Source organism: Poromitra crassiceps (assembly GCF_964638095.1).
Source record: "Poromitra crassiceps genome assembly, chromosome: 6".
NCBI lineage: Eukaryota > Metazoa > Chordata > Actinopteri > Beryciformes > Melamphaidae > Poromitra > Poromitra crassiceps.
In genome coordinates this window covers 262,808-277,500 of record NC_139627.1, presented here as the reverse complement: position 1 = coordinate 277,500, position 14,693 = coordinate 262,808, and the positions used below count along the sequence as shown (strand labels likewise).

General features: G+C 45.6%; 1 protein-coding gene across 2 annotated transcripts in view; it reads left to right on the top strand.

Moving 5' to 3' along the window:
• The window catches only part of arhgef19 (Rho guanine nucleotide exchange factor (GEF) 19), a gene marked incomplete at its 3' end in the record, with an annotated part of 48,660 nt that overhangs the window by 25,534 nt on the left and 8,433 nt on the right, over positions 1-14,693 (top strand). For both annotated transcript variants that reach the window (XM_083639454.1, XM_083639455.1), the window contains 5 exons: positions 1,186-1,668; positions 2,404-2,536; positions 9,260-9,345; positions 9,464-9,720; positions 12,092-12,252. In XM_083639454.1, coding sequence (XP_083495580.1) covers positions 1,186-1,668; positions 2,404-2,536; positions 9,260-9,345; positions 9,464-9,720; positions 12,092-12,252 — 1,120 coding nt within the window. The remainder of the gene's footprint in view (positions 1-1,185; positions 1,669-2,403; positions 2,537-9,259; positions 9,346-9,463; positions 9,721-12,091; positions 12,253-14,693) is intronic.

The following is a 14,693-nucleotide window of genomic DNA, read 5'->3' as shown; positions in this document are numbered from 1 at the left end:
TACTGTCATAGAGGAGTAAATAGAGCAGAAAATATTCACAATTAACACGTTCACTGCCATTGACGAGTTATCTCGGCTTACAGAATCCGACGGTTCACTGCCAAAGACGAGTTATCTCGGCTTAAAATTTTTTTTTTTTTTTTTGACGGTGGGACGTGGATCAACGCTCCCCACGTCTCCTATAAAAAATATTGGAGTCAGCGAACGTGTACAACCCATTCCACGGACCCACTAAGTGGCGACAGTGCTCTCCACACTAGGAAAAGCAGAGCCAAAACGCGCGAGGAAACCATTCTCTACTGTAAAATGGATTGGCGAAAACGCTTTCACTTTCACGCTGGGAGCTGGCGGTGGGGGATTCCAAAAATAGACTGGGTGGAAAACACTTTGAAACACGCAGCATAAAGCCTAGAATCGCACAAAGCTTCATCAAAGCTCTCAAACCCAAGAAACAAGTGAGCCCTATCCACACTCGCTGCCAGGGAGGGAGGCTGCTCAAACTCGCAGCAGCAGCAGCAGCAGAACACTCGCTTGTGACAAACGCTGCGGAGGAGAACGCCCACGGAGGGAGGAGTTGGAAGCAGAGGGGGGTTTCCTGCTGTTATGGAGGAAATTACTGTTCAAAACTATTGTTTAGATGTCTGACGTCTTACTGATGCCAAAAATGAATGGTTAAAGTGACTGTTCTATCGAATTTCACAAAAAGCCGTTTATCTCAGAATAAATTTCCAGACGCTGAAACCATGCTGTATTCAACTGCTAATGCTTACATAACTACTAACTCTACAAACTAACTCTTTTAGACAGAGAAAGCACACATTCTATTAGTTCTTTTGAGATATTGTGTGTTCACAAAATCTTAGCAGAAAAGAATCCTCGGGTCTTGAAAGATGAGCCAGAATCCTCAAAAAAACCCTCTGGCAGAACCTACCTACAGTAAAAAAAAAAGGCTGGCAGTGAATGTGTTAAGAAGCTGGAATCTAATAATAATTTTAACTTTTTCTTCCTTAAAGAATTACTCAAAGCGATTAATTTATTATCAAAATAGTTGGCCATTAATGTAATAGTTGACAACTACAGTAATCGATTCATAAAATCAATTTGCTGCAGCTCTATCCTTTACAAACACTTTACATACGTTCTTTTGAATCGGTCAAGTTATTTTGTCGTTTTTTCGTCTTGCAGGGCGAAAGATGCGAGTTTATTCCCCGGACAGCCCGAGTGATGAATCTGTCAGCAGTCCAGTTCTGGATGGAGACTACATCTTCTCCTCCTTTGTGGAGGAGGACGTCAGTGGATTATCTTCCCTTGATGAAATGACAAGTCCTTTGTCCACAGAGAGTGCTACAGATCCCCTAAACCTCAATTACCCCGATACTTTCAACTCGCCTGCAGAACCGCTGCAGATAATAGAAGACTCGCTTCCAGGGGTGGGAGAGCTGGACAGTGGGAATGTAGAGACTTCAAGTGCTACAAGGGGGAGCTGTTTATCGCGCTCCCGTCAAGGGGACCACGAACGGCGGCGCTTCTCGGCTTCAGAGCTCATATCCAGGCTGCAGCTGTCCCAAAGGAAGAGCTCCTTCACCCTGAAGCTGGGCAAGTCTCTGTCCGCTCGAGTCGCCTCGCGCGACAGGCAGAGCTCCAGCAGTCTCAGCTCCAGCCCTGACTGTAAGTAGCTGCAAACAGCTAACCCAAAGTATGCTAACAGCTAGCTTAAAGTGACACCCCGCCCCCAAACAGTCTCATTCATTTGAATGTACTTGAGTCCAATTCAGACTGTGTCAAAATGGCATTAGACCCAATGGAAGGCATGGCTTTAACAGATTCTGATGCAATGGCTTTCTTCTTGAAAATGTACAACGCAGATAAAGGTAAAAGTTACACTTGAAACGTTGTGAAAATCAACTTAGCCATGATCTTGTGGGGCATTTAGTGGAGATACCTGGACCAAACTCTCCAAAGTCCTAATGAGGCCATAAAGGCTATGTATTTGGCAAGACTATCTACAGCTATCTCTGATAGTTAGCATAGGAACGTCCAATCAATGGTGGCTTCAACAAAGAGCCTTGAACAGTGGAGAACCTCAAGTAGCTACAGTGCCCCAACGTATCCAAACACTCCTAGGAGCTAGCAGCATTTATTCAGTGTGACACAATGATCGGCTAAGCTTTTGTTTTCAGCTGTTGATCAAAGCTCCTTTTCATATTTGCAATGAAACACAGCCGCCCTGATCATAATACTGACAATACATCACATACGACTTTTTTCCTGGATTTTCTGTGCAAATCCTGGCAGACTATCACCAACTAGCAACTGAAAAACCTTTGACCACACCGTCTAACCCTAACCGTTTACTTTTGCACACCCACCACCGCTTTCACTTTCTGCTTGTTTCTTCTCTAGGTAAGTCCAACTCTAAGCACCGCAGCTCAGGGGGTTCTAGTGATAGCGCCCCCCACAGCCCTGTAGGCCCTCCGCCTCCACTGCCCAGCAGTGACAGTGCAATGCCATTGCATCGCTGGAGCACAAAACTTGGGTAAGTAGTGATGATGGAAAACCAATGTTTAACAGGAGGAAAGTCTTTAGAGGGATAGCATATTTTTGTAGGCCAACCGAAAAGTTAGCATCGTGCTGGGTTCCCTCATCTCAAAGTCGACGGGGTTTTTGAATGGGGTTTTAGTTAGCCATATTTTAGTTGTGGTTAACAAACGTTTATGACACTTAAACGTTTTGTTCAGCAAGACAACCTTCACAAATGAACACCACTTTTGCGATTTTTGAAGCATAAATGTGATCGTCAGAAATTGCGATCGCCAGAAAACGCTTGAAAAAACATAATGCTGTTCAGATTAGATTATCTTGCTGAACACAACCTCTAAGTATCATAAACTTTTGTTAACCACAGACCTTATTTCAGGCATCTAACCAAAAACCCATTGACTTTGAGACAAGGGAACCCTTGCTAAGTCAACGCATTTCCAGCTTGTAGGACTCCTTCCTGCGGTACTCTGAGTCAGTGAAAGTGTCTGTATTCACGAGTTTCATGGTGAGACAGTGGGCGCTTCCATGTCAAGTCAAGTCAAGTCAAGTCATTTATTTATAAAGCACATTTAAAAACTCAAGAGCCAACCAAAGTGCTGTACAGTCAAAGGCATAAAAATACAGGATAATGCAGCACAGAGGACAATACAACACAAACACAAACACAATACACCATATAGGACCGAGGGGACAGAACAGTGGGGAAGGGGCAGGATCAATTACAAGGGAGTGTGTGAGTTAGGGGGTGGGAGAGTCAGGGTTTATTGAAGGCTAGGGAGTAAAAGTGTGTTTTTAATCTAGACTTAAATGTTTCCAGCGAGGGAGCAGATCTAATCTCTGGGGTAGCTGGTTCCACAGCTTGGGGGCCACGGCCGAGAAAGAGCGATCGCTTCTCGTTTTGAGTCTGGTGTGGGGGGGGACCAGCCGAGCCTGGGTGGAGGATCTTAGAGACCTGGGTGCTGAGTGGGGGGTTAGCAGCTCCGTAATGTAGGAGGGTGCTGCAACCAATAAAGCCTTAAAGGCCAGGAGGAGGATTTTAAAGTTGATCCTAAATGGGACTGGGAGCCAGTGTAGGGATGCTAGAACTGGGGTGATGTGCTCTCTTTTTCTGGTGCCGGTAAGAAATCTAGCTGCAGAGTGTTGGACCATTTGGAGGCGGGACATGGCTGCTTGACTAATGCCGGTGTAGAGAACGTTGCAGTAGTCAAGGCGTGATGTGATGAAAGCATGGGTTACTCTTTCCAGGTCAATGGGTGAAAGAATTGCTTTTATTTTAGAGATGTTTCGCAGTTGGAAAAAGCAGGATTTAAGGACAGCATTTACCTCTCGGTCGAATTTGAGCTCTGGGTCGAAAATGACGCCCAGGCTCTTGACGTGGGGCTTGAGGTGGGTGGAAAGTTGTCCTAAGCTGTTTGAGAGTGTCTTGGTGGAGGAGGGGGGGCCGAACAAAATGATCTCAGTTTTGTTCTCGTTGAGCTGTAGGAAGTTGTGGGCCATCCAGCATTTTATGTCCTTGAGACAATCCTTAAGGGAGTCCAGGTTAGCTGTGTCAGAGGGATTGAGAGGAAGGTAAATTTGAGTGTCGTCAGCATAAAAATGGTAAGAGATACTGTGTTTCTGGAAGATTTCGGCCAGGGGGAGCATGTAAATAGAGAAGAGTAATGGGGCCAGAATGGAACCTTGGGCGACCCCATACGGTAGGCTAGCTGTGGGGGAGGAGAATCCACCCAAACTGACTGAAAAGGAGCTGTCGCTCAGGTAGGAAGCAAACCAGTTTAGGGCTGACCCCCTGACACCGAGCCTGTGTTCAAGACGATCGACCAGGGTGGAGTGGTCGACCGTGTCGAACGCGGTGGAGAGGTCCAGGAGGAGGAGCATGGCACAGCTACCTGAGTCGATGGTGAGGAGGAGATTGTTGTAGATTTTGACCAGGGCTGTCTCAGTGCTATAGCCTGCCCTGAAACCTGACAGGAATTTATCTAGGAAGCTGTTGTGATGTAGGAAGGGGGTAAATTGTTCCAGGACAGCCTTTTCTAAAATCTTTGAAATGAAGGGTAGCTTGGATATGGGTCTATAGTTGCTAAAGAGAGCAGGGTCCAGGTTGGGTTTCTTGAGGAGTGGCTCGACCAAGGCGTGCTTAAGAGAGGCGGGAACAGAACCAGAGTCCAGAGAGCTGTTTATAATGGACACAATACTGGACTCTTTTAGGAGACGGGTAGGGAGAGCATCAAGGGGGGATGTGACTATGTTAGAATGCTGTTCGTGGACTACAGCTCAGCATTCAACACCATAGTACCCTCCAGGCTGGTACACAAGCTCAAGGATCTGGGACTAAACACAGCAATGTGCGACTGGATCCTGGATTTCCTGACAGACCGCCGCCAGGTGGTGAGGGTGGGCAATCTCACCTCCTCCCCACTGACCATCAGCATAGGAGCGCCCCAGGGGTGCGTCTCCAGCCCCTTCTGGTACGACCTCTACACCCACGACTGCGTGGCGACTCAAACTTCGAACACCATCGTGAAGTTTGCAGACGACACAGCAGTCGTGGGGCTGATCTCGGGGGGCGACGAGACGGCCTACAGAGAGGAGGTGGGGGCCCTGGAACAATGGTGCCAGGACAACCACCTCTCTCTGAACGTCTCCAAGACCAAGGAGATCATTGTAGACTACAGGAGGGGGGGGGGCACACCCCCCCCAATCACCATCAACGGCACAGTGGTGGAAAGGGTGGACAGCTTCAAGTACCTGGGAGTCAACATCCACCAGGACCTGACTTGGGCCGGCCACACCGCCACTGTTGTCAAAAAGGCCCAACAGCGAATACACGGACTCAGGCGCCTGAAAAAATTTGGGCTAAGGCCAGAAATCCTTACGGACTTCTACAGAGGCACCATTGAAAGCCTGCTGACTGGCTGCTTCACCACCTGGTACGGGAACTGTACCACCATGGACCGCAGGGCGCTACGCAGAGTGAGACGCGCGGCCCAGTGCGTAACAGGATGTGAGTTGCCAGAACTGCATGAACTGTATAAACAGCGGTGCCTCAGGAGGTCCCTGAAGATCATCAAAGACACAAACCATCCCCACAACAGCCTGTTCTCCCTGCTACCCTCAGGGAGAAGATACAGGGTTCCAAAAGCACGCACAAATCGCTTGAGGAACAGTTTCTTCCCGCAGGCCACGAGACTCCTTAACATACACAAATAGTGAAGTAGCCGTACTGTACCGTACTGTAGCTGCTACCATTACGTATGTCTAATGTTTAATTGTATGTTTAATAAGGAATATGCTATTTGCACCTGTATGTCAAATACGCCGAATTTAAAACGCAGAGTTTAATTGTATGTTTAATAAGGAATATGCTATTGGCACCTGTATGTCAAATACGCCGAATTTAAAATGTTTAAGCACGTTTAAAGTATGCACACGACATGTGCACCTATGTGCAGTGAATATGCCACTGTCTCTGACTTGTCTTATCACTATACTGCCTTATTGCTTGTTGTGTCTCTTGTTGTTTTTGCACTCAAATGCCCTGTTATATTTGTACTATGTTGTAAACGGAGTTCACAGCACAAGAATTTCACACGTGATACTTGTACCATGGAGTGACAATAAAAATGTTGAATCTTGAATCTTGAATCTTGACAGTCCTCATGCCGGCCACCAACTCTCTGAGAGTGGTTAGAGAGATGGGTCGGAAGTTAGTCAAAAGAGCCGGGCAGGAGGGCTGGGTAGGAGAGGGGGGGTGGGCAGGAGGGCTGGGTAGGGGGGGGTAGGAGGGGGCGCCGGGCAGAGGGGCTGGGTGGGAGGGGGGGGGGGGGCGTGGGCAGGAGGGCTGGAGGGGGGTAGGAGGGGGGGCCATGTAGGAGGGCTGGGTACGATGGGGGGCCGGGCTGGGGGGCTGGGTAGGAGGGGGGGTGGGGGTGGACGGTGATATGGCTGCTCTGATGTTTTCCACCTTCCTAATGAAGAAGTTTAGGAATTCTTCACATTTAGAGGGGGAGGCATCAGAACAGGGGGTGGGGGGAGGGGAGGTGAAATAATTTATGGTCGAAAAAAGGACTCTGGGGTTATGGCAATTTTTGCTAATTACTTCTGAGAAGTGCTTTTCTCTCGCCACCTTAACTGCCTCTTGGTATTGTTTGAGGTGAACTTTGAGGATGTCATAGTGGATCTGCAGTTTATTGTGTTTCCACCTGCGCTCAGCTTGCCTGCACCGTCTACTTAAATCTCTGGTGTTGTCATCAAGCCAGGGCTGAGATCTAGGTTTAGGCTTTTTAAGTTTAAGAGGGGCGACAGAGTCAAGTATGTAATGTAATGTAATGTAATTTTATTCAGTCATCATAAATAACAAAATCACAGTATAAACAAAATCAAATCAACCAGAGACTGAACAGGCTCAGGCAGAAGCAAAATGCTTATATTAAGCCTGACCTAATTTCTACTCAATTAAGCTTTCCTCCAACATAAAATAAAAAACAGTATGGAGGAGCAGGAGGAATTAAACATTGATATAAGTGTCTCAGTGCTATGCTCAGCAGGAGAGGTGTTAGGGGCAGTTATGTAGGCAGCACAAAATCTACTGGCAGTGGAGGGGTTAATGAGGCGAGAGGAACGCGGGGGGATAATAGCTTTTGAAGTGACACCCTCCCTCCCTGTTTCCAGCTGCCGATTGCCTGTTTCCACCCAGGACCATTCATAGCGAAAGAGACTGAAAATAATCATAATAATTGTTGTGACTTTGTACCTACCTATGTCTTGTAATGGAGCCCCCCAGCACAATAATTTCACATGTGCATAATTGTACAACGGAGTGACAATATCTTGAATCTTGAAAGAGAGAGACCGCTAAAGCTCTGTTCAATGACCAAATATTAAGAGTTCCGGTTTGGACGTTTAGCCTTCAAAACAAAAGCGGACGCTATGCAACCACATACTATTTTTAGCCATTTCGGCTAAAATAAGCCCATACAGTACGAGTGAATTGACATTCACCTCTTTTTTTGTAAAATATCGCCGCTATGCAACCACACAACGGCGCACGCTACTATTTTTAGCCATTTAGGATAAAATAAGCCAAATGTTCCCACTCTTTTAACAGCGGCGCGCATCTCCTTGCTAGTGAATTTTTTTTAAACAGGAAGTCGACAACCGGCAACCGCTGAGAATCATGGGAAACGTAGGTCCAGGAATAAGGTGAATAGAATGTACTCTATGAGTCAGTACTCTATGAGTCAGTACTCTGAGTCAGTATTCTATGAGTCAGTACTCTATGAGTCAAGATTCAAGATTCAAGTGTCCCAAAAGGGCAAATTGGATTGCAGAAAGCGTAGTATGAAATACATACATAAAAACAAATAAGACAAAAAAACATTGTAAAAACAGTCTAGAGCAGCAGTTTAAAGTGCAACACAATAGTTAAAGTGCAAATGACAACAGTAGCAACGATCTAAAGTGCACAGTAGGGATATAAAGTGCATAGTAGCAAAGTGCAGTTCGCTCACAGCAGCACATTTATATCACAAGAAAGAGCTACAATGTATCATTGTATTAAAGCACAAAAGAAAAAACCTCAGTCCAGACCAAAGGGCAGACAAAGTATATAATACAGATATACTGTACTGTACCCCTAAGAATAAATAAAGATAAAAGAATAAAAGAATAAAAGGATCAAATAAATAAATAACAAAATAACAGCAACGGCAGATGGGGAGACATTACATTTGTACCCCAACAGCGTTCAACGCTCTGATAGAGACAGGCACAAAGGAATTTCTGTATCTGTTCTTTTTAACAGTACTCTGAGTCAGTATTCGAGTCAGTACTCTGAGTCAGTATTCTATGAGTCAGTACTCTGAGTCAGTATTCTATGAGTCAGTACTCTGAGTCAGTATTCTATGAGTCAGTACTCTATGAGTCAGTACTCTGAGTCAGTACTCTGAGTCAGTATTCTATGAGTCAGTACTCTATGAGTCAGTATTCTGAGTCAGTACTCTGAGTCAGTATTCTATGAGTCAGTATTCTATGAGTCAGTATTCTATGAGTCAGTACTCTGAGCCAGTATTCTATGAGTCAGTACTCTGAGTCAGTATTCTATGAGTCAGTACTCTGAGTCAGTATTCTATGAGTCAGTACTCTGAGTCAGTATTCTATGAGTCAGTACTCTGAGTCAGTATTCTATGAGTCAGTACTCTATGAGTCAGTACTCTGAGTCAGTATTCTATGAGTCAGTACTCTGAGTCAGTATTCTATGAGTCAGTACTCTGAGTCAGTATTCTATGAGTCAGTACTCTGAGTCAGTATTCTATGAGTCAGTACTCTGAGTCAGTATTCTATGAGTCAGTACTCTATGAGTCAGTACTCTGAGTCAGTATTCTATGAGTCAGTACTCTGAGTCAGTATTCTATGAGTCACTACTCTGAGTCAGTATTCTATGAGTCAGTACTCTGAGTCAGTATTCTATGAGTCAGTACTCTGAGTCAGTATTCTATGAGTCAGTACTCTGAGTCAGTATTCTATGAGTCAGTACTCTGAGTCAGTATTCTATGAGTCAGTACTCTGAGTCAGTATTCTATGAGTCAGTACTCTGAGTCAGTATTCTATGAGTCAGTACTCTGAGTCAGTATTCTATGAGTCAGTACTCTATGAGTCAGTACTCTGAGTCAGTACTCTATGAGTGAAACTGCCTGTATTGTTTTTCTATTCCCCACAGAATACGAAAGAAATCCATCGAGGAGGACTGGGGCTCACCTCCCACTGTTGTCAGCTCCAATCGCTTGTCACGGTTTCTGCCTAGTTGTGAGTTTCCCTGCAACATTTTGCTGTCGTTTTTCTCCCACAAATGTTCCCCTATTGTACCCCTCTAACCCTAATCCACCCGTGACATCTTTCTCTTGCTTTGTGCTCGGTCCTCCAGCGATTCTGTACCAGGAATACAGCGATGTGGCCATCAACAGAGAGATCCAGAGGCAACAAGGAAAGGAGCCAGGCACAGAGGAGGAGGGGCTGAGGGACGAGGGGTCAGACGGCACCCCGTCTCCCTCTAACCTGTCTCCGTCCAGTTCCTTCCGCTCCTCGCGAGGCTCGGCCTTCGCCCTCTGGCAGGACATCCCTGACGTCCGGACCAGCGGCCAGCTCGACAACTTCAGCAACGAGGAGAGGAAATTGCAGGAGGTGAATGTGGCAAATTTGAGGAAACCTCAGATTGGAGAATTGCCTTCGCCTTTGAGTTTTATATGAATGACGCAAGTGAAGCCAAAATATCCCGGATACCGGCACTGCCATCTTGCGCTGGTGATGTCATTTGCAACCAGAGTCTGCACAGTAGAGTGGGAGGAGCCCTCTCAGCCACACCGCCGTCTGATGGAGGTTTGAGAGTGGCTGTCACAGCTGTCAATCAGCCCTTTTTATATCGTCAAATAACAGTTTAAAAACAAAGCTATCATAAAAATCAGCACTTGAACTTACATTAGTGTGATAAGAACTACTTAAAGTGATTGGAACCATCTTTGGGTCAAATTATTTTATTTATAATTTTTTGGGGCATTTTTGCCTTTATTGATAGGACAGTAGGCAGACAAGAAAAGCGGGGAGAGAGAGAGGGGATGACATGCGGCAAAGGACCATGGGTCGCATTCGAACCCGGATCGGCTGCGCGTAGGACTAGCCTTTGTGGTACAGTACGCACTCTACCAGGTGAGCTTTGATTCTTTTTTAGTTTGGCTGATGTCCCATCCACTAACATGGAGGGGGCAGGACTTATGCTGCCTTCCAGACAACTGGGACGTCGGTGTTTCCCAGTGGAAAGGTCCCACCCCCCACCTTCAAAGAGTTCCAGTGCACAAAGGCAAAATGCAAAGAAGAAACATGGCGGACCGCAACAAACTTTTTTTTGTTTGGCAAATAGCAAGACAGCTTAACAACGTGCGGAGCACCCTCTTTGCATATTTAAATGAAAATGAGGAGCGGCAACGACACATAAGGGAACAGATGTCATTATACATTTTATTTTGGCACTTCATACTTTGGAGTACATACTTCATGGTTGCAGCCATTGTTGTGTGAAGTCACACAACTGATTCCCAGCCTGTGGGGGTAGATTTTTCAAGTCGGAGCTCCCACTTTTCAAAGTTTTTTCACCCACTATTTGCAGACGTTGATTGAACGTTCACATTTAGACCACCTCACAAGGGATTCGAACCGCCGATCTCCCACAATCAGGCCAACATGCTCTACCAACTAAGCTATCCATTCACTGAAAAGATACAGGGCACCAGGCACATATATATTCTATCTCTTACACAACTTGTACACGACTGTACGGTACCACAGGCTAAACGATCATGGGACAGGTGTATTTTATATCATGTGTCCCAGACTATTATATTATGTAACAGACTCAAATGATGTTGACTGTGTGTATGAGTCTGTAGGCTGTACGGCTTCAGAGGTTAACTTCATTTAACAACTCCAGGTGGACACAGAGCCTCGTATACAGTCTGTTACAATAACATAGTGTTGCTCCTCCACCCAGCCTACTGTCTCTTAGCTCACATCATTTCCTCCACCCAGCCTACTGTCTCTTAGCTCACATAGCGTTTCCTCCTCCACCCAGCCTACTGTCTCTTAGCTCACATAGCGTTTCCTCCTCCACCCAGCCTACTGTCTCTTAGCTCACATAGCGTTTCCTCCTCCACAAAGCCTACTGTCCCTTAGCTCACATAGCGTTTCCTCCTCCACAAAGCCTACTGTCCCTTAGCTCACATAGTGTTTCCTCCTCCACCCAGCCTACTGTCCCTTAGCTCACATAGCGTTTCCTCCTCCACCCAGCCTACTGTCTCTTAGCTCACATAGCGTTTCCTCCTCCACAAAGCCTACTGTCCCTTAGCTCACATAGCGTTTCCTCCTCCACAAAGCCTACTGTCCCTTAGCTCACATAGCGTTTCCTCCTCCACCCAGCCTACTGTCTCTTAGCTCACATAACGTTTCCTCCTCCACCCAGCCTACTGTCTCTTAGCTCACATAGCGTTTCCTCCTCCACCCAACCTACTGTCTCTTAGCTCGCATAACGTTTCCTCCTCCACCCAGCCTACTGTCTCTTAGCTCACATAACGTTTCCTCCTCCACCCAACCTACTGTCCCTTAGCTCACATAGCGTTTCCTCCTCCACAAAGCCTACTGTCCCTTAGCTCACATAGTGTTTCCTCCTCCACCCAGCCTACTGTCTCTTAGCTCACATAGCGTTTCCTCCTCCACCCAACCTACTGTCCCTTAGCTCACATAGCATTTCCTCCTCCACCCAGCCTACTGTCCCTTAGCTCACATAGTGTTTCCTCCTCCTACTGTCTCTTAGCTGACATAGTGTTTCCTCCTCCACCCAGCCTACTGTCCCTTAGCTCACATAGTGTTTCCTCCTCCTACTGTCTCTTAGCTGACATAGTGTTTCCTCCTCCACCCAGCCTACTGTCCCTTAGCTCACATACTGTTTCCTCCTCCACCCAGGCTACTGTCCCTTAGCTCACATAGCGTCTCCTCCTCCACTCAGGCCAAATTTGAGCTGGTGACGTCGGAAGCATCATACATCCGCAGCCTGACGATCGCCGTGGACCACCTGATGCTGTCCCAGGAGCTGGCGGAGTGTCTGGGAGCTCAGGACAGGCAGTGGCTGTTCTCCAAGCTGCCTGAGGTTAAAGACGTCAGTGAGAGGTGATGGAACACAATGCCCATGTGCCTCTTCTTTACCTGTTGTCGGGTGCTCGTTACACCCCCTGAAAGTTTCAGCCAGATCGTATATATATATATATATATAAATATGTATATACAGTATATATATACAGTATAGTGGGTTCGGAAAGTATTCAGACCCCCTTAAATTTTTCACTCTTTGTCATATTGCAGCCATTTGCTAAAAGCAATTAATTTCATTTTTTTCCTCGTTCATGCACACACAGCACCCAATATTGTCAGAAAAACACAGACTTGTAGACATTTTTGCAGATTTATTACAAAAAAACACTGAAATATCACATGGGCATAAGTATTCAGACCCTTTGCTCAGTATTGAGTAGAAGCACCTTTTTGAGCCAATACAGCCATGAGTCTTCTTGGGAATGATCCAACAAGTCTTTAACACCTGGATTTGGGGATCTTTTGCCATTCCTCCTTGCAGATCCTCTCCAGTTCTGTCAGGTTGGATGGTGAACGTTGGTGGACAGCCATCTTCAGGTCTCTCCAGAGATGCTCAATTGGATTTAAGTCAGGACTCTGGCTAGGCCATTCAAGAACATTCACAGAGTTGTTCTGAAACCACTCCTTCATTATTTTAGCTGTGTGCTTGGGATCATTGTCTTGTTGGAAGGTGAACCTTCGGCCCATTCTGAGGTCGTGAACACTCTGGAAAAGGTTTTTGTCCAGGATATCAATGTACTTGGCTGCATTCATCTTTCCTTCAATTGCAACCAGTCGTCCTGTCCCTGCAGCTGAAAAACACCCCCACAGCATGATGCTGCCACCACCATGCTTCACTGTAGGGATGGTATTAGGCAGGTGACGAGCAGTGCCAGGTGTTCTCCACACATACTGTACCGCTTAGCCAAAAAGTTCGATTTTGGAGAGAATTTTATTTCTCAGAGTCTGGGAGTCCTTCAGGTGTTTTTTGGCAAACCCGATGCAGGCTTTCATATGTTTTGCACTGAGGAGAGGCTTCCGTCGGGCCACTCTGCCATAAAGCCCCGACTGGTGGAGGGCTGCAGTGATGGTTGTCTTTCTAGAACTTTGTCCCATCTCCCCGCTGCATCTCTGGAGCTCAGCCAGAGTGATCTTTGTGTTCTTCTTTACCTCTCTCACCAAGGCTCTTCTCCCCCGGATGCTCAGTTTGGCCGGACGGCCAGTTCGAGGAAGAGTCCTGGTCGTCCCAAACTTCTTCCATTTAAGGATTATGGAGGCCACTGTGCTCTTAGGAACCTTAAGTGCAACAGAATTTTTTTGTAGCCTTGGCCAGATCTGTGCCTTGCCACAATTCTGTCTCTCAGCTCTTCAGTCAGTTCCTTCGACCTCATGATTCTCATTTGCTCTGACTTTACACTGTGAGCTGTAAGGTCTTATATTGACAGGTGTGTGCTTTTCCCAATCAAGTCCAATCAATATAATTAAGCACAGCTGGACTCCAATGAAGGTGTAGGCCCATCTCAAGGATGATCAGAAGAATTGGACAGCACCTGAGTTAAATATACAAGTGTCACAGCAAAGGGTCTGAATACTTATGGCCATGTGATATTTCAGTGTTTTTTTGTAATAAATCTGCAAAAATGTCTACAAGTCTGTGTTTTTCTGACAATATTGGGTGCTGTGTGTGCATGAACGAGGAAAAAAATGAAATTAATTGCTTTTAGCAAATGGCTGCAATATGACAAAGAGTGAAAAATTTAAGGGGGTCTGAATACTTTCCGAACCCACTATATATATATATATATATATATATATATATATATATATATATATATATATATATATGTATATGTATATGTATATACAGTATATATATACAGTGTATATATATATATATATATATATATATACGTACATGTATATACAGTATTTATACAACAGGTAGTTCCGGCCGAGCAATTTGATTGGACAAGAGGGATCCTACGAGTGCCTATATTTCATGATAATGCACTGGCGCTTTACTGTGTGTAGATCACTCCGCTTCACAGCTGGCCTAATCAACAAAATGCTTCACAGCTGTAGAGTAGACAGTAGTAAAGTAGACAGCCTGCAGTTAATTAGGCTGATTAGGCTACATTTTCTGCAAAGGGAAAGCTGGGGGGACTATTTTTGTTGGCGGAGGAATAAATACAGAAATCATCTATTTTCTCAGCTTTTTGTCATTTTTTTAATCAGCTTTGTTTAATAGAACTGTTGTATAAAAGCAATATCACACTCAAGGTCGTGCATTGTTGTCTAATATTGGCACTGCTGTGATTATCTACGGCACTCGGCCTGCGGCCTCGTGCCTGCGACCGAATCACAGCAGTGCCAATATTAGCCAACAATGCACTCCCTCTCGTGTGATATTGCTTAAATATATACAGTATATATATATATATATATATATTAACCAGATAAAAAGCATTGAGATATGAATC